The sequence below is a fragment of the Kockovaella imperatae genome, assembly GCF_002102565.1.
Source record: "Kockovaella imperatae strain NRRL Y-17943 chromosome Unknown BD324scaffold_13, whole genome shotgun sequence".
Lineage (NCBI taxonomy): Eukaryota > Fungi > Basidiomycota > Tremellomycetes > Tremellales > Cuniculitremaceae > Kockovaella > Kockovaella imperatae.
Genome location: NW_019028953.1, coordinates 400,445 through 416,923, shown reverse-complemented (window position 1 = coordinate 416,923; position 16,479 = coordinate 400,445). Strand labels below are relative to the sequence as shown.

The 16,479-nt window shown below is 52.3% G+C and overlaps 7 protein-coding genes across 7 annotated transcripts; 2 read left to right on the top strand and 5 right to left on the bottom strand.

Moving 5' to 3' along the window:
• Positions 1–4: 4 nt before the first annotated feature.
• On the bottom strand, positions 5–3,412 carry BD324DRAFT_635028 (hypothetical protein). Its single transcript, XM_022016776.1, has 6 exons — positions 3,065–3,412; positions 2,735–3,007; positions 2,590–2,693; positions 1,607–2,538; positions 1,385–1,554; positions 5–1,334 (listed from the first exon to the last, which is right to left on the bottom strand). The coding sequence occupies exons 1-6, from the start codon at positions 3,203–3,205 to the stop codon at positions 222–224; spliced, it is 2,733 nt and encodes a 910-aa protein (XP_021869032.1). The 5' UTR covers positions 3,206–3,412; the 3' UTR covers positions 5–221.
• Positions 3,413–5,123: 1,711 nt separating this feature from the next.
• On the top strand, positions 5,124–6,574 carry BD324DRAFT_653047 (hypothetical protein; the record flags this gene model as incomplete). The annotated part of the gene is made up of 6 exons (XM_022018598.1): positions 5,124–5,160; positions 5,230–5,460; positions 5,535–5,737; positions 5,816–5,910; positions 5,966–6,411; positions 6,471–6,574. The coding sequence occupies 6 exons, from the start codon at positions 5,124–5,126 to the stop codon at positions 6,572–6,574; spliced, it is 1,116 nt and encodes a 371-aa protein (XP_021869031.1).
• A 74-nt stretch (positions 6,575–6,648) lies between these two features.
• On the bottom strand, positions 6,649–10,577 carry BD324DRAFT_593880 (hypothetical protein). The gene is made up of 13 exons (XM_022013826.1): positions 10,343–10,577; positions 10,226–10,276; positions 9,277–10,168; positions 8,703–9,223; positions 8,583–8,658; positions 8,050–8,530; positions 7,909–8,003; positions 7,623–7,867; positions 7,213–7,580; positions 7,084–7,162; positions 6,993–7,041; positions 6,896–6,955; positions 6,649–6,854 (listed from the first exon to the last, which is right to left on the bottom strand). Exons 1-13 carry the CDS (start codon positions 10,469–10,471, stop codon positions 6,703–6,705), a joined length of 3,198 nt encoding a protein of 1,065 aa, XP_021869030.1. The 5' UTR covers positions 10,472–10,577; the 3' UTR covers positions 6,649–6,702.
• On the top strand, positions 10,556–11,301 carry BD324DRAFT_683225 (hypothetical protein). The gene is made up of 3 exons (XM_022019177.1): positions 10,556–10,711; positions 10,768–10,859; positions 10,914–11,301. The coding sequence occupies exons 1-3, from the start codon at positions 10,668–10,670 to the stop codon at positions 11,036–11,038; spliced, it is 261 nt and encodes an 86-aa protein (XP_021869029.1). The 5' UTR covers positions 10,556–10,667; the 3' UTR covers positions 11,039–11,301.
• BD324DRAFT_653044 (hypothetical protein) lies at positions 11,119–11,778 on the bottom strand (the record flags this gene model as incomplete). The annotated part of the gene is made up of 1 exon (XM_022018597.1): positions 11,119–11,778. The coding sequence occupies one exon, from the start codon at positions 11,776–11,778 to the stop codon at positions 11,119–11,121; it is 660 nt and encodes a 219-aa protein (XP_021869028.1).
• A 572-nt stretch (positions 11,779–12,350) lies between these two features.
• BD324DRAFT_653043 (hypothetical protein) lies at positions 12,351–12,842 on the bottom strand (the record flags this gene model as incomplete). Its single annotated transcript, XM_022018596.1, has 1 exon — positions 12,351–12,842. The coding sequence occupies one exon, from the start codon at positions 12,840–12,842 to the stop codon at positions 12,351–12,353; it is 492 nt and encodes a 163-aa protein (XP_021869027.1).
• A 117-nt stretch (positions 12,843–12,959) lies between these two features.
• BD324DRAFT_133669 (kinase-like domain-containing protein) lies at positions 12,960–16,131 on the bottom strand. Its single transcript, XM_022011998.1, has 8 exons — positions 15,751–16,131; positions 15,652–15,697; positions 15,484–15,607; positions 15,380–15,432; positions 15,051–15,327; positions 14,810–15,008; positions 13,692–14,758; positions 12,960–13,654 (listed from the first exon to the last, which is right to left on the bottom strand). Exons 1-8 carry the CDS (start codon positions 15,945–15,947, stop codon positions 13,077–13,079), a joined length of 2,541 nt encoding a protein of 846 aa, XP_021869026.1. The 5' UTR covers positions 15,948–16,131; the 3' UTR covers positions 12,960–13,076.
• Positions 16,132–16,479: the final 348 nt, after the last annotated feature.

Below are 16,479 nucleotides of genomic sequence, written 5' to 3'. Positions count from 1 at the left end.
AGCACATGCGCGTATGCATTAGATATTCCTTCTCATTCTTTATCGTGTCACACAAATCATGGTCACAACCTCACAGAGAACACAACCCAAGAAAGTTTAGTAGTGAGACTAGTACAATATAGTTATTAGGTCAAATCCCAGAGAGAAAAACACTTCCATATCAATTCCCATTCTCCCGTATGATACATCGCCCTTCACCCTTCGCCATCCGCCCGCATACTTCACGAGGCAGTAGTCAAACTCTCGTCCCATGAGGCATAGACGATTCCATTATATGCTTGACTCTCGGGACTGTTGGCTCCTCCAAGGATGATTGCAGGATCAATCATACCCATAGACGACTTGTTGCTCGCCATGCCGCCGCCCATCAGACCAAGAGAATGTCGGACAGCATCTTCTGACGCTGGCGTCCTGGCGACGGTCCGTATACTTTCTGGAGAAGTCGTTTCGGCTTCGTCAATCGAGGTGACTCGGAAGAGCTCGGGTGTAGGTAAAGCCCAACTTGAATCACCGTCCATCTTTGACGTATCGAGAAATTGTTCAAATAGCTCTTCTTCAGATACAGCGGGAGCAGCCAGTGGTGCGGATTGGAATGTGGGGGGTTGATTCGTATCCTGCAACAAGGTAGGTGCAGAAGGCAACGCGTCATTCGGGGCCGCAGGATTCGCCTGATACGCGTCGAGAGCACTCATCAAGCTCGACCACATGGCTGACGTGTCGCTCGGAGCAGAAGAGCTCCCTGGCGTCCCTTGAGATCGGATGGCGTCGTGTGCAGCAAAGAATGGCGCGTGTTCATCCAGATTGATACCTAGAGCGTTATCCGCTCCACCCGGCATAGGCATGTCGATCGGTCTAGACGGTTGACGCTTCCGTTTAGTGCTTGCAGATCGCTTGTTTGAACCAGTCACAGCGGGTGATCCAGGTGTCCGTGCAGTCTCAGGCGTAGATACAAAGGCTGGCGAAGCCGGCGAGCCCGCGTTGTTACCCATACTGGATCGACCATTGTTCCCTCGTGGACGTTTGCTCGGTGGGGGCTTGAGGTCTTCCATTCGAAGGCCTTTAGGCAACTTGGCGGCGATCTCTTCGGAGGCAGGAACGGTGCTTGGGGGAGCCATGGATCCAGCGACATTTTGTTGTTGTAGCAGTATCTCCAAAGGTGGGAGAATTCTCTGCAAGGTAGCCTGACCTTCGGGCGTCAAGAGCATCTGCTTGTGTAGATTATTCAACTTGGTCAACGTGCGGTTGATAGGTTCACGGAGCTTGGCCAGGTCGACAAGATTGAACGGGAATCGACCCGTCTCGGCATGCTGAAGGGCAATAAAGATGAACATGTACTGGGGGATCTGTCAGCACAAGGAGGTCCGACAAAAGCCATACAACTCACCATTGAGATGAGTGCAGTGACGGCTTGGAGCTGTTCCATGCCAGATTCGAGGGAGATGAGTAATAATCTCGGCGCCTTGTCTTGTGCCTCTTTGGCGACCGGCAACAGATTGCGCAACTCCGCAACGAATCGTGGTTTCTCCTCGTCCGGGAGATCCCGCAGTTCTTTAGCTGAGACTCAAGTCAATGATGGATACGAAGACGGCGAGTGAGCAGAACTCACGGAACTTTTTCCTCATCGCACGCTCCTTGCTCCTCGTCCACATGAGAGCATAAGCTGGATTTGCCTTGATCAATCGAATCTGATCGGGGTTCGACATGGTCTCGAATTGATCCGGTGAAACCGTCTTGCCAGGTGTCATGGTCACGGTATTGGTCGGAGACGTTCCTGTCGGTGTGGCGTTCTTCCTGACTTCTTCCAGGATCCTCTTTTGCTGTTCCGTCATGTTGGCAGAAGGCGTCGGCGGTTTCTGAGTCATGGTCGACATCTGAGGTGTCGTCTGTCCTCCTTCCGCTGCTATCTTTAATCTGTCGCGATACAATTTGCTGTAGAACATGTCTTCTAATGGTTGAATGTGCTGCAAATAAAAGTTGCGCAACTGATTGGCGATCTGAGCCGAAGCTCTAGATGGTTGATCTGGGACAGTCTCTGTAGGGAAACCGAGATAACCTCCGAGGAATTGCCAAGCAGAGAGATTGCCGTAGATTTTAGCAGCCCCTCCGTTTCGGTGAACGAGCTTGAAGAGCAGGAACAAGTTGACGGTACGTCCATCGATAGAGGGCGGGACGAATCCATCTCTAGAGCTGAGGAAACCCCAGAATTGAGATTCGTCCATGGTAATTAACTCGTTCCTAAAGTCCATGGCCGCCCAAGGTCGTGTCTTGGGCTGAGGCGAAGCTGGCACTGGAGTAGAGGCAGATGCTTGAGAAAATTGAGGAGTCGGGTTCTGCAACGGGGTTTGGAATTGTTGAGGGGTTTGGAAAGAAGGTTGAGCGGGAGTCGTCACGTCGATAGGGTTCATGGTCGTGCCAGGTGTCGCATTTTGCATACCCTCACGTTGCATCGAGATGGAATCGGCGCGAGCTCTCGCAAAGTTGGCAAGGGTCGCCCAATCGACATTGGCAAGTTGAGACACCAGGCCGGGGTTCCCGAGGCTATGCAACTTGTAAGGGGACTGTTCGTCAACAGATTCTGAACACACTCACGCCTGGCCCGCGGCTTGAATCGCTTCGGTCGGCGGTGACTTGTTCCGCCGTTTCCATTCTGCGATGATTTGAAGCAGATGGAATTTAGTTGGGTCAGATGGGGCCTGAATTTATCAGTACGAACGACTCGAAGCGTTAAACTCACGGCGGTCTGGGACGTGACCTTCGACACGACGGCCTGGGTGCTTTTCAAGAGCTGAGTGTCGCCCCATCCTTGAATCATGGCCTGCACTTCGCCCGCACGGCTGGAGGACGGTGTACCAGAAACAGCCGCCGCAACAGTCTGAGCGTTTTGAGGCGGGGTGTTGAAGTTTTGTTGAGGAGCCGTTGCCTGTGAGTTTGGGGGAAAAGAGAGGGTCTGTTGTTGAGGCGTCGAGTTGAATCCACCGCGTTGTTGAGCCGCTTTCATCGCTTGGAGCTGGAGTGTAGGGTCAGCAGAATTCCCAACAGATAAGGGGAACAGCAAGCTACTCACCGCTTCCATCTGCTTTGGATCAATTTGACCCATAGATCCCGTCGGCAGACCTTGCATGGTTTGCAAATTAGCGAATTGCTCCATCCTCGGCGTCTGCAGAGCTTGTTGAATCTGCTGAGGTTGAAAGTTGTTCATCTGCATCGAGGTTCGTGCGTTCGCGCTTTGAGTAGCGAGTTGTTGCAATTCATTCAGCAGTGCAGATTGATTATTGGCATGGCGCTGTTGAAGTTGTCCGAGAATGGTAGGGTTTTTGCTGAGAAACTCGCGTATCTGATCGGGAGCGCGTTGTACGTTTTGGACCTGTTGTTGTTGAGGGTGCTGCTGCTGCTGCTGCTGCTGCTGCTGCTGTTGCTGTTGATCTGGCATTTGTTGAAGCTGTTGTGAAAGCATGCTGCAGAGATGATGTCAATGATTTGTCATTGGGACGATCACACGACTCACTTTTGCAGCATTTGCCGCCGTCCTTGTTCATTCTCTGGAACGCCTTGTAATGCTAATCCCTGTTGCTGGGAATGAATGTTCATCCCAGACATCATTGTATCCTGTTGCTGAGGCTGTTGCTGTTGTTGTTGCTGCTGCTGCATGTTTTGAGTCGCCTGCATCATCTGCAGAAATTGAGCCTGTTGAAATTGATTCGGCGTGATCTGTTGTTGCTGCTGCTGTTGCTGTGGACCAGCCTGTCGTAATGGATCCAACTTTTGACTCTCTTGAGATTGAAGTCGTTGGAACGTCTGATGCCAATTTTGGAACGTGTTGCTGGGTCCACCAACTGCAGCAACACCACCACCACCAACACCCACTCCTCCTCCTCCTCCTCCCACCATTCCACCTCCGGCTGAAGCTCCTCCGTTCATGTTCTGTCCCACGCCAGCTGCGGCCATGGCTTGGAGCAGAGCTGGATTGAGCTGAGCAGGGTTGATGGAACCTTGGTATGACATGGTGAGGAGGATGACAGGAAAAGGGAGAGGGGATTATACAGCCAGAAGGAAGATGCGTCTTTTAGATGGTCGGGTGGTCGCTCGGCATATGAAAATAGTGTCGGGTCGGTCCTCTTGAAACTGGAATGAAGGCTTTGGATGCGTTTGGTGGGTAAAGGATGGTGGGGCGCCCAGACGAGGCGGGGATACAGCTCGAGATGCTGCCTACCTACCTAGGGTTGAACCACCACAATGGTTTGGACCACGAAACTTGAATGGAAATTGAATGAAACTCTAATGTCTCGGAGGACTAGGAGGATGAAAGATCGTGACAAAGATTAAATTCGCGGAGTAGCCATAGTATGTGGATGGATGTGTGTCACGATTGGGCTCCCCTCCCCGCTCTTCATACACTGTGGTGGTCGATGTTAGCTGGATGGGTCAGATGGGATGCGATGTCGAGGAGTCAGAATGGACCCACACCTCCCTGGCCGTCGACCGAGTCTCTCTCTCCATAAAACCTTTTGCCCAATCGGCGGCGGCAATGGCGAGACTCTTCTGCAAAAGCGCCACTCTGCTGCTGCACGGACACACACACACACACACACACACACCGTGTGATCCCTGAAATTCCCCCCTCTCTCAGTTCTCTCCCCTGCCCCCTCGCCCTTCCCTTGTGGCAGCTGACTCACCCATTCAATGTGGCACTTTTTCCTCTGCTCCCCCGCCCCTGCGCATTGAAAATGGCATGTGGCGCCCCAGTCTCGGATCACCCTGTCCCCGCGCTCTCCTTCTCTTTTTCTCTTTCTTTTTGTTCCCATTCAACCCTTGACACTTTAAATACTCCCCCCGCTAGGACTCTCCACGTGGCCAAATTGTAATGGCCAGATCCCCCCATCGTGTTTTTCTAATGTTCATTAGTATTTCTCTTCGGTGCGATTACAAAAAACAAATGGACCACCAGGGGCGACGTCGGCCGAGGCGGCAACAAAAACATAAAATTGGGCATTCAACCAGCAAAGATCGATCTCATTTCAACCTCCTACTACCAACTGTGGAAGCCCCTCCTGACATATCTCCTCCTCGACATAGGACAAGGGGTGGATCGATAGACTTGCGACTAGGACAGGAGATACATCAACATGTCTCGCATCTTTGCACTCGCAGATGTGTCCAAGCGTGAGTCAGGCGATCATCACTGCTGCTGTTGTTGTTGTTGTCACACATCTCACGCTTCTCTCAACACAGACAAATCGCGACAGAGCTGCTATGTATCGTACAAGGGATCCGTGTACGATGTGACGTCCTTCCTGCCTGATCATCCTGGTGGCGATGATATTCTCCTGCAATATGCAGGCGCGGACGTCGGACAGATCATGGGCGACGAAACAGAGCACGTTCATTCGGCCAGTGCGTATGACATGATGGAAGAGTACAAGATCGGCGAGTTGGGTGGAGATGAGAAGATTGTATCAGAAGGTGAGTCACAAAGCAACATTATCAACACATCACGCCTGGAAGGGTCTATCTGCTGACACTTGTGATCCCCCCAGATTGGGTCCCGAGGGAAGATTTCCATCCCGACGAGACGGATACGTTGGCCGATTTCAACAGAAACAAGTTCTTAGATCTATCTAAACCTCTGCTGGTTCAAGTGTGGAATGCACCGTGGACCAAAGAATACTACTTGTCTCAAGTTCATAACCCTAGGCACTTGAAAGAGAGTGCGAGATTGTTCGACAATGACTACCTCGAGGTGAGCTCTGCCTACCAAAAAAAGCATTGTTGTCCAAGGATCCCTCGCTCACCACCCCCATCCATCCATCCTTTGTAGGCCTTGACACGTACAAAGTGGTATGTCGTACCGCTCTTTTGGGGTCCTATCACCATCTTTTTGTTCTACCTCTCCATGATGCAATTCACCGACCGGTGAGTATCTCATCTCGCTGCCCGGGTGGTGTGTACTGATACCCACCGTGTGCAGCACATACACCGCCGTGAATCTCGTCACCCGCCTTGCTCTCCCATCTGCTTCAGCCGTCGGCAAGACCCTCGCCGCCTTCTTTGTCGGCAACGTCATTTGGACGATCCTCGAATACACTCTCCACCGCTTCCTGTTCCACGTCGACTACTACCTCCCGGATGCCAATTGGGCCATGATGCTCCATTTCCTCCTTCACGGCATTCATCATTATCTCCCCATGGACAGGTTGCGACTCGTCATGCCACCTACACTCTTCCTCGCGCTGGAAACACCATTCACTCGGCTCGCCCACATCATCTTCCCTGCCCCTGTGGCAAACGGTATCATCGCAGGCAGCTTCACCTTTTACATGCTTTACGATTGCATGCACTACGCCTTGCATCACACTCGACTCCCACAGTACATGGCGGAGATGAAAAAGTATCATCTGGCTCATCATTACAAGAGTGAGCACAGATCTCCGTTTCAGAGAAACCCTCCTTGCTGATCACAAGACGACGCCCAGATTTTGAGCTCGGATTCGGAGTCACCTCGAAAATCTGGGACTACGTGTTTAACACTGTCCTTCCTGTAGCTACCAAAGGCGCTGACACTCTTAAACTTGCATAAACATCCATCCAGCCAGCATAGATTAGTCTCGTAGATGTCTATTACCAGCCAACTTGATGTATCCCACTTTAGTCATTCCGTGGTGCACACTGATCGCTGATTCTCAATTGACTCCAAGGCCCTCCCCGCTAGATCTCTGCACAATGACAATCACAGCCTGACACTGGGCATACCGAGTTGCCTCCTTCGCCCTGCTCGCCCTCGAACCAAGGCAAAATATGATTGGCGTGACCTCCATGCCGACAAGTCAGGCAACACACATACGCTTGGTCGATCGTATCTGCTCACGAATCAGCATGCTATGTCGATCACTCGACTCACCTCCAATATCCACCCATTCGTCCCAATCGTCCCGATGCATCGACTCTACGTGTCTCAAGCCTGCAAGTCAGTTCAGCTTCACCTGACGCACACTCACAGATGACACATCGAGGTAGAGCTTGGCCACAATATGTACAATTGGCTTGCTGAGATAGGCGTCAGCAGTCTGCGATGATCGCCAGCTTTACCCTCTGTTTCGGCGGCACTCGATTCTTCGTCGCTCCTTGAAGATGCTCCTCGTGTGCCTTGCTCAAGGCATTGCTGCACCTATGTCCTCTGTTAATCCATGCCCATCTCAGGTCATTGAGTCGACTCACACTGGGCATATCCCCTTGCCAGAGCCGAGATCCTCCTCCGCCACTCTATCCTCGCCTAGCATCTTGCCAATCTCCATACGTCGCGTGTCCAGATCGATCCTCTCACCCCACATGCCCCAACTGTCCAATAAGGATCTATAAGCCTCCGTCCAATGACGAATGGTCTCTTGCTCCCGCTGTGACAATCTTGATTGAGGGAAGAAGACTGAGAGCAGAGCGACTGTTTGCAGGTCGCCCGTCCGTTCCAGATACCGCTGGAAGCCTTGAATACTCGGCGAGGTAAAACCTAGCAGTGCGAGAAAATTGCTCAGATTGGGCAGAGTCGACCGACTGAAGCGGGAATATCGGTTAGAGAGGAAGTCGCCCAGCTAGGAAACCCAATCAGCCAGGCGCACGTCGCACAACCCCACCTCTTGATCATTGACATTATGCACTGCAATCGCCAGACGGTCCAACAGTGGCATCGCTTCTTCCTCCATGACGCTGTCCCATCCTTCTCCAGCGACCTTTGACAGCACGGCTCGCATATAGGGGTCGTCCACTCGAGCAACTAGCGTTTGCCAATGCTCCTCGAAAAAACTCGACGTACCCCGAGTCGATTGGGTATTCTGGAGGAAACCGGCGAGTGTCGTACCTAACAACCTGTGATTCGAGTCTGGGAGCAACTAAGCAGGGTTCCAGACTCTGTCGCCTCACTGGAGCTATGCAGCAATATCCGGATGGCGAACTCCTCTTCGCCGGAAAAGTATGCAAGACACGAAGCCTTTGTGCGATTACCGTCTTCAATGAGACTGGAGGGTACATGGTTAGTCCCCAGACGTGGTTCTACCAGCTCACCGATGGATTTCATCCGAGCCTTTATCGCCGCACACTGCGAGAATAATACTCCGTTGAGCTATCTTTGAAGATGAAGGTAGACGTTGTGCACGTTTGCCATCATCGCGATGTCTGCTGAGATTCTCAACAGCAGCCGAGAACTCGTGGTCTAGAGCGGCATCATAGCGAGACCAAGGCGGCGTATGACTGACTTGAGGGACGTTTGGCGTCGACCTAGCAGGCATTTGATGCTGGGTGTGTCGGAGGGATGTCCATGCAGCGGAGTTTTGCTTGACAGGCTCGCGAGCGGTAGGTGTCAAGGAGGGATTACGAAGCTCGGTCGATTCGGATAGAAGGGTAGACTGCGAGCGGATAGAGGCGGGAGGAGAAACTGGGGTAGGTTTGGACAGGTCTTGTCCAGTCCAAATGGCGTAGATTCCAGCGTGAGAGAGGTTGATAGAACGGTCGCGGGATGTCTTTGGATTCATCACCTGAATGAGATCTGGTGAGTGTATATATCAGCCGCAGTCGACTTTACAGTGTCCGATACTGACGGTCTACAAATTCCCATACTCCAGCGAGTCTCTCGCTTCCCGGGTACTTGGTCGCTATAGCAGCATTTAATTGGAGCTACGTTCATGAGCATCCCAGCGCTAGCGCACCCAGGCACCTACATTTGATACACCGTAGCCTTCTGCCGCTCGTCGCTGCATGATGCGACCCATTTCACTTCTCAATAGTCTCTGCCACGATCTCCAATCCAAGTGTTCACTTCTCATCAAATCACGATGGATGCCATCCTCCGGATCGAGCGGTGGACCGCGTCGCATGCCACGAAGCAAAGTCGACGGGGCAGGACTGACGGGTCGAGAGCTTTGTGCTTCGGCCAAAATGGTCGACACTCTGGCAGGTTGCAGTTGAAATGGGTTCGCTCGGGTGATGGTCCCTCCTTCGTCTTCTGAATCCAAGCTTTGTTCATCCGAAGCTGCATCCGTGCTGATGCGAGGATCCACGACGATCGCATCCTTCGACACGATGGCCATGTCACCGCGGGCTCCTGAAGCCACTTTAGGAGCTGATGAGAGTGACCCGACGTTCAGACTCCCATCTTTGAGGACGAAGAAGATGTCCGGTCGGTGCTTGTCAGAAGATTGCGAGAAGGTGAAGGACTGGAGGTTCTGCTTGGCTCGAATGACTGTGAAATGTAATCTCAGTCATGCGCTGTCAGTCGCTAAAGACGCCACTCGCCTTGTTTCATCTCCCCTAGACTAGTCCACTCATGGGTTCCATCATCACCAACAGTACGACCGTTGATGACTTCCCACACACTGACGCCATCCTTCGTGCCGACACCTAGCCGTGAGACGCCACTTCCACCTTGCGCCCACGAGATACCAAGGATGGCTCCACTGATATCTAATGACAATAGCTCGGCGCCCGACTTTCTAGTATCCCACATTCGGACTGTGCTACCCGAATTGGATGACTCGTAACTTGCAAAACGATACGGAGCACTTGGATCCGGTGAAAGACTCTGAACGGCCCGAGTGATCCACTGCATCGAGACGTGATTATTCGATGGATCAGGGGTTTGACCTGAATTCGGCGCTCGAAGATCAAACATTCGAATTTGCTTGTTGTTCGTCGATGCGAGGATATTGTACGCTGAAGGCAGGAAAGCGACATCATTGACTTGTTCGGATGCGCAGTACTGTTGAATGTGTCTCGGTTCCGTGGGTTTTGAATCTTCAGAGAGGCCACCGGTCGTCGTCCGAGCAGTCGTCACTTCCAGCCTCTCCAGAGGTCGATGCCAAGCGCTCTGAGTATCTGGAGGAATCAAGGACATGGCTGCGGAGATGTCCCAGACGAGTAGAGAGTAATCGGATCGATGCCTATCGTATCCCGTCGCGAGATAATTTGGGTCAAGAGGGGAAAATGCAACGCAAGTCGAGGACCTTGGGTTCTTCAGTGCAAGAACAGCAGCGGTAGAAGTGGATGTAGAGGATGATGGAGTGCCGAGATTCGCGGGGACATTGACTGAGAGCGTCTGAGGTGATAGAGATATGATCAAAGTTCTACCAGTGGATAAACCAGCGGCGACTATGTGTCGGTGCGTGGGTAGAGGTGACCAAGCCACGGCCTAGAGATGCGGTCAAGGAAGGAAGGACGAGTGAATGAGCGAGCGACGCAAACATACCCTGAGCTGCCCTACATCCGTTTGGAGTCCCAAAAGTCGCATCTCACCACGCTAGAACACTGATCAGCCTTGACTAAGCCAGCAGCGCAGCCTTTCGGCCAAGAAAGCCCCACTCACCGTCCGATGCCATTCATACATCTTGACATCCCCGGACGCGGATCCCGTCTGACCTCCGACCACGAAGCGAGGCGGATCAGAAGGGATTGGTTCAGCCAACGTTGCTCTGAATGAGCCTGAGAGAGCCATGTTGAGCTACTGACTGGGCGGAGTCGTTGGCTTCCCTACATGACCAAGATATGGATGATGTACAAGAAGAGGAGGAGTACATGAATCCTGGTCACTTGAATTGTCCGGCATTTCGGACCAAGACGATGATGATGAGATTAAGCTTGCAAACCTTTTGTCCTCTTTATTGAATCCACCACGTTCCCCAGCTTCAGTCATGCCAGGAACAGGCAAGATGGCAGCTCAGCAGGGCTATCAGCCGTGAGTAGAGTCTGCAATTGGATGCATGGACTCGGGCTCATCAGACAACCTCTCAGAGCTGTCTTATATAAACTCCTCATTTTCGCCCTGCTCATGGCCATTGCTCCTATTGCTACCTACTTTGCGTCTCTACACTACATCTGGAAGGGTGAGTGAGGGTCGTCTAAATCTTTTATCATGGAGCTGATTTTGTCCATCATAGGATCAACAATCGCCGCTGCCATCTCCGCGGTCATGGTTGCCAATGCCGTTCTTGTTGGATATGTGGTGGTGGCCTTTAGAGAGGATCCCCCGGACCCGATCACCATGGACAAGAAGAACAAGTAGTCAAGAGACGGCAATCTAATGAATGCACAGGAATCTATGGTTAACTTGAGCCCTTTATATGTCCCTCCGACAACCATCAATCAGAATACACGTTTAGGTAGAAGCTGACTCAGGAATGACGGTGGACTGGATCCACTACCGAACGAAGAAGAGGGTGGCAGTGTCCTGGTCGGCGTCGGAATGGAGTCTTTATCCTCTATGCTCTTTGGCTGAGAGATTTTGTAAAGCTGAGCCAAGGAGTCTGGGCCAGTGATGATCTGCGGTGTCTGACCGTTCGCGGAAGGCGCAGAGGGAGGCTGACCCCCAGAAGCGGAGGACGAGTGTGATCCTGCAATTCGGCTGACCGACTCGCTAATTATTCTGTCATATAAGGCCTGCTTGATAGGTCCCAGCACATGACTGGCCGCGTCGATCGCTAACCATGCTGAACCTGCTGAAAGAAGGGGATGATTGACGACGAGACCTCCAATCTTCTCTTTGAAAGCGGAGGACCATGGTCGAGTCGGGGTGGGCGCTGATTGAGATTGAACCGATGGAACCGATGAATCTTGCAAGAGGAAGTCGTCCAGAGGAGCTTGGTCGTATGATGGAGGGGGTTGTGAATTGGACGATCCAGGGAATAATGAAGTAATCAAGTCATTGATGCTGGGTTCCTTGTCACTCTCTAGGAAGGATAGGTCATCGTCGTCGGTGTCTGGCGTCTCGCAGGACGGTTTGGAAGAAGTCACGTCCCATAACATCGTGAAGTGTGCTGCCCGAGGAGGAGAGCAACTCAATTCTCTTGGCCTCGCCCTGCACGAGGTTGATTTTCGTCTGATTCGTGTTGTGCCAGCTTGAGAAGTATGGCAGTCACTCCCAGGCTTACTACACTGATACGATGAGCGACTAGCTCAACCCTCCACGGGATGAACTGGAAGAAGACTTTCGATGGGATGACAGAAGTCAATGAGTAATGGTAGAAGTATCGATAAGGTCCTCTGAACGGTGGCAAATGGACGAAAGAGCGACTTCCTCCCGGCCTCCTCTCGACACCGACCTATTTGGGGAGCCTCGTCGGCCTGAAAGGAGGGTCATTCGAAACAGTCGCGCGATGAGAAAGGATTGCCCCTGTAAGGCCTCTCTCAGATATCACCATCATCGACAGCTCGGTGCAGCAGAGGCGCAACGTCACCAGTAGGGATGCAGCAATGGATCCCAGCGTTTCGACAAGGGGCTTTGAAACCGACACTCATGCAATTATAATCATGTAGCATCTGAAGCTAGTCTAAGAGGACTTTTTCCACCAGGTACAGTAGAAAGACAAGTGAGCTTGCTAGCCCGTTGTATAGTGGGAGATAGCCCTATGTATCGGCGGACCCAAGACATTTACCACTGTGCTGGCCGTATGCAAGACATTATGTATCGCTCCATAGGTCCGAAGGGCTGTCGAGAGAACTGGAAGAGCTCCTTGAACCAATTTCGTAACATCATATCCGATATCGCGATCCCCCGAAGGCCGCGATCGATATTTTGATAGTTTGGCTTCTAAATCAGATACTGCAGATCTCAGACTCGCATTCTCTGCTTTCAGAAACGCGCTGGAATGTTCTTCGTCCTTTTGCATTGGAGCTCTCTCGTCATCGGTCGTCCTGGGTGTTGGCGACCCGTCTTTGCTCGGAGGCAGTTTTGAAGTCCATTCACCCTCTGTACCAAACGAGTCTGCATTTCCGCGACGTAAATCATAGGGAGGGCTGGAAGACGTGTCGTGGTCCGTGGTTGGCTCAGTACCCAGCTGTGAGCCAAAGTGAGATTCTTCCCCTTGCATGCTGAGATCTGGGGCGTTCGGCTGTAATGGGAGGAATGATCGGTTGTGATTCGAATGAGCAAGAATGTCGTAACGGAGAGCGTGTCCAAGAGGTAGGTTGTACAGACGTTGGATTACGAACCCCTTCCAGCTGCCAAGCAGTGAGTCCAGTCCAGAATGGACCTCCTTTCAAGCGATTGGGTGAAAGGATCGCTCATCTCCTTCGCGGAACAAGTGGCGCCAGAACACATCACCCTACTTGATCATTTCCGTGGTGGCGTCTGAGGAGACTTCTTCATCTAGGAGATATCCATCGAGGATCCTGCGATGACCTTTGATATGCCCATTGATAGGTGTGACTTGAGTGGGTCGAGAGATACCCCCTGGACCTTGCATCCACGGATGATTCCACAGCTGATCGGCTGAGGATCGTTTTTTAGGATCTCGCATGAGCAGAGTTTGGACAATCTCTCGAGCACCTTGTGTGCCCACAGTTGATGGCCAGCGGAAATCGGCCTTGGCAATTCGCATCATCTTCTTCCGACGTTCTTCGTGATCGCTGTCGAAAGGCAATTGCCCGACAAGCAGAGCGAAGAGAAGAACACCAAGCGCCCAACAGTCAGTCTGTCGTCCGTCGTACTTTTTGCCCATGATGATTTCAGGAGCCGCGAAAGATTCAGATCCACAGCGAGTCTCGAGTGTCGGGTGGTCCAGGTCAATGAATCGCGCAAGACCAAAGTCGGTGAGCTTGACCAGAGGTGAAGGCAATCTGTCGAGCGGGATGGGACAGTCATCAGAACACACGGTGAAGGGATTGACTGTGAAAAGCACGTCTACCCCGTTAGCGCTGTCTGACTGTTGTATACTCACTCTCGAGCTTGATGTCCCGATGCACCACTCCCACTTTATGTAGCCATCCAACAGCTTTGACAAGCTCACTAAAGACTCGTCGAGCGAAAGCTTCGCCAGAGGGATCCTCAGGACTCCGTCGACACATTTGGCGTTTCCGAATGTCATCGACAAGTACCTCGTACAGCTCTCCTCCAGGGAGTTGTTCAAGGATCAGACAGTGATATGTCGCAGTGGAGAAAGAAGCTTGATACGCTACGATGTTCGGGTGGGATATATGTCTCAAGACCGAGACTTCTCGTAAGAAAGCTACCCGTGTCCGAGCATCCTCATCGCAGGCGTCACGAGAAGTGAGCTTGACAGCGGAGACAGAATGAGGCAAGTCTTTTGGGTGAGCAGACCATACGGATGAGAATGCGCCATCACCCAGACGAGTGATGAGGATCCAGCTATTTGAGTCGTCGAATAGCTCAGCGCCGGATGCAAGCTGAAGTCCGTCGTCTTGAGCTTCTCTGGTTTCCCGACGAGGAGCGCCGTGTTTCGATCTGCCGTGAGACAGAGTCGTAGTGTCCGTAGGACCTTCTGGGCCCGCCGATTGGGGCTGAGATACGGAGCGAGCCGGTACAACGGTAGGTGCCCGGACGACAATGTCGACACTGATGGTCTTCTTGTGTCCAAGGTGTCCAGGACGAGGAGCAGGGATCGAGATATCCGCCTTTGAGGGAGTTACCGTCATTTGTGCGTCGAGGCCCACCGACATGGGCTTCGGGGGCTTTGGCAGAAAGTCTTCATTAGAACCGAAGAAGATGTCGGTCTTACTACTCGTACTTGGAGCAGGTGATGGTGCATCCCTGTTCGCATCTCCAGGCCATCCTAGACTGGGGGACGGTAAAGGTGTCGGGCGCCGATCCCACGGTACGTCCAAAGTAGAGGTAGATGGAGAAACGGATGCGAGTGATGGACTTCTAGATCCCGTATCTATCCACATTCTTCTCGCATTGAGACTCTCTCTGGATCTCCCAGGAAGCGCATCCCTTTCTATTGGCCTCGCGATTGGTGACTGGATCTGCGGTGCAGACGGAAGGGAACTGGAAACGTGGGTTGGTCGATCTTCTCCCCAGAGGTGATTATGTACCTACTCTAGATCTCCGCTGGTGGCATACGTTTTAAGTCTCTCCCACTCTGGGCTCGATGTGGTGTCCGGAAACAGAGTCTCCAGCGTAAGTAGCGACAAGCTCCCCTTAGAGTCCTGATGGAGCGACTCGAGAACCGAAGCTAAGGGTGCTGCAGACCACGGAAGTCGAGTCGCGTCAAAATCTCTACAGACAATGAAAGCCTCTGTGTAGTGTGTCAGTATTCAGCCAGCACTCCATGACTCACCGCCGCTGCCGACTCGACTGCTTCGTGGCTTTCGGATGTAGACTCCACTCTGAGGACAATCCGTCTTGCGCTCCGATGCCTCTTTCTTCTCCTCCTCCATCTCCCCCTCCTCCTCCTCCTCTGTCATATCCTCAAATGCTGGGCTCGAAAAGTCCCCGGGAAAGAAACCTCTCAGTTGAGATTGAAGCATTGTGGCTTTCGGATCATGAGGCGAGAGAAAGATCTTCATGATGAGTGTGCCGTGTGGTGCGAGGAGTAGCAGCGACAGCGTGACAGCCTGGAAAAGGCAGTGAGTCAGCGTCAAATAATCGATTCAACTTGGGGCTTACAGCCAAGAGCAATTGAGAATGCAGGTAAGCATCCAGGTCGTGAACCCCGGTGACTGAGGAAATCAAGTCGTCAGAGCTGGCACTCTGATACGCTCCTGACTCACCATCTGGTGCTCCATCACATACTATCAGATCTGCTTTACGACTGCCCAAGGCCTCGAGGACTCGCGGGACAGTCGACGGCTGGGTGATATCGGCCTGCAAAATGCTAACGCCAGGTAATGGTGCCTGAGCTCGGCTCAGCATCGAAAGTGTCCGATATGAGGTCTCACCATTGGTTGAAGGTCCAGAGCGACAATTTTCCTGCCATTACCGGGTCTGCAGCCGACCCGTCATCTATACGCCTATCGAATCAAGCTAGAATGACTCACTTGAGTCGTTGGGTCAAGACCTGACTCCAGCTCCCAGGCGCAGCACAGAGATCGACAGCAGTCTCGACTCCTTCAAAGATTCCAAACTCTTCATCGAGGTGAATGAGCTTGTAAGCTGATCGCGCTCGATACCCTGCGCTCTTGCCCAGGCGGTAATAGACATCTCGACCGTCGATTGAGGATTTAGATGAGGGCATGGTGGGGGTTCTCCCAGTGGCGCGTCGATGCTAACCTCTTCCTGCTTCACCGTTCCGATCTCCTGATCAGAGCGCCTGTCGATTGTATCGAGATCATGCTTCGCTCCGTGAGCTACGCAGTGGGTGTTGTTCCAAACGCGTCAATGGTAAACAACAGAGAGATCTGTCTCATCATTTTCATTTTCGTCCACAATTTTGGGTGATCATGACCGGCGTTCTGCCCGGTTTTTGGTCCCATTTGACCCATACACTGACTTGATCTGGGTGCTGCTGTAACAGCTTCTCTCATTCATGAAGCTGATACATGACCTTCACCAGATCAGTATGCATCTGACTGACTCTTCTTCAGTCCGTCACATACATCAGCAATGAGAGCGCTCTTTGCTCGCGTAAGGGACTCGGATTTCACTTACGCACTGATCGCTGACTGGCCATCCACCCATCCATCCGTCTTCAAGGCTGCTAACTCTCATCTTGCAAATTTACTCGACACCTGTCTTCGTGACTCTGAGCGAGATCTCTCCGTCTCAGA

Coding starts and splice junctions, on each gene's coding strand:
- BD324DRAFT_635028 (XM_022016776.1), bottom strand. CDS start 3,205: ATGCAGATGAACAACTTTCAACCTCAGCAGATTCAACAAGCTCTGCAG. Junction 3,008..3,064: donor ATCCAAAGCAGATGGAAGCG/GTGAGTAGCTTG, acceptor CCTACACTCCAG/CTCCAAGCGATGAAAGCGGC. Junction 2,694..2,734: donor AGGTCACGTCCCAGACCGCC/GTGAGTTTAACG, acceptor TGATAAATTCAG/GCCCCATCTGACCCAACTAA.
- BD324DRAFT_593880 (XM_022013826.1), bottom strand. CDS start 10,471: ATGGCTCTCTCAGGCTCATTCAGAGCAACGTTGGCTGAACCAATCCCT. Junction 8,659..8,702: donor AAGGCTACGGTGTATCAAAT/GTAGGTGCCTGG, acceptor TCATGAACGTAG/CTCCAATTAAATGCTGCTAT. Junction 7,581..7,622: donor ATAATGTCAATGATCAAGAG/GTGGGGTTGTGC, acceptor TGGGTTTCCTAG/CTGGGCGACTTCCTCTCTAA.
- BD324DRAFT_133669 (XM_022011998.1), bottom strand. CDS start 15,947: ATGCCCTCATCTAAATCCTCAATCGACGGTCGAGATGTCTATTACCGC. Junction 15,608..15,651: donor CTCTGGACCTTCAACCAATG/GTGAGACCTCAT, acceptor AGCCGAGCTCAG/GCACCATTACCTGGCGTTAG. Junction 15,009..15,050: donor CAGTCGAGTCGGCAGCGGCG/GTGAGTCATGGA, acceptor CACACTACACAG/AGGCTTTCATTGTCTGTAGA.
- BD324DRAFT_683225 (XM_022019177.1), top strand. CDS start 10,668: ATGCCAGGAACAGGCAAGATGGCAGCTCAGCAGGGCTATCAGCC. Junction 10,712..10,767: donor GCTCAGCAGGGCTATCAGCC/GTGAGTAGAGTC, acceptor ACAACCTCTCAG/AGCTGTCTTATATAAACTCC. Junction 10,860..10,913: donor TCTACACTACATCTGGAAGG/GTGAGTGAGGGT, acceptor TGTCCATCATAG/GATCAACAATCGCCGCTGCC.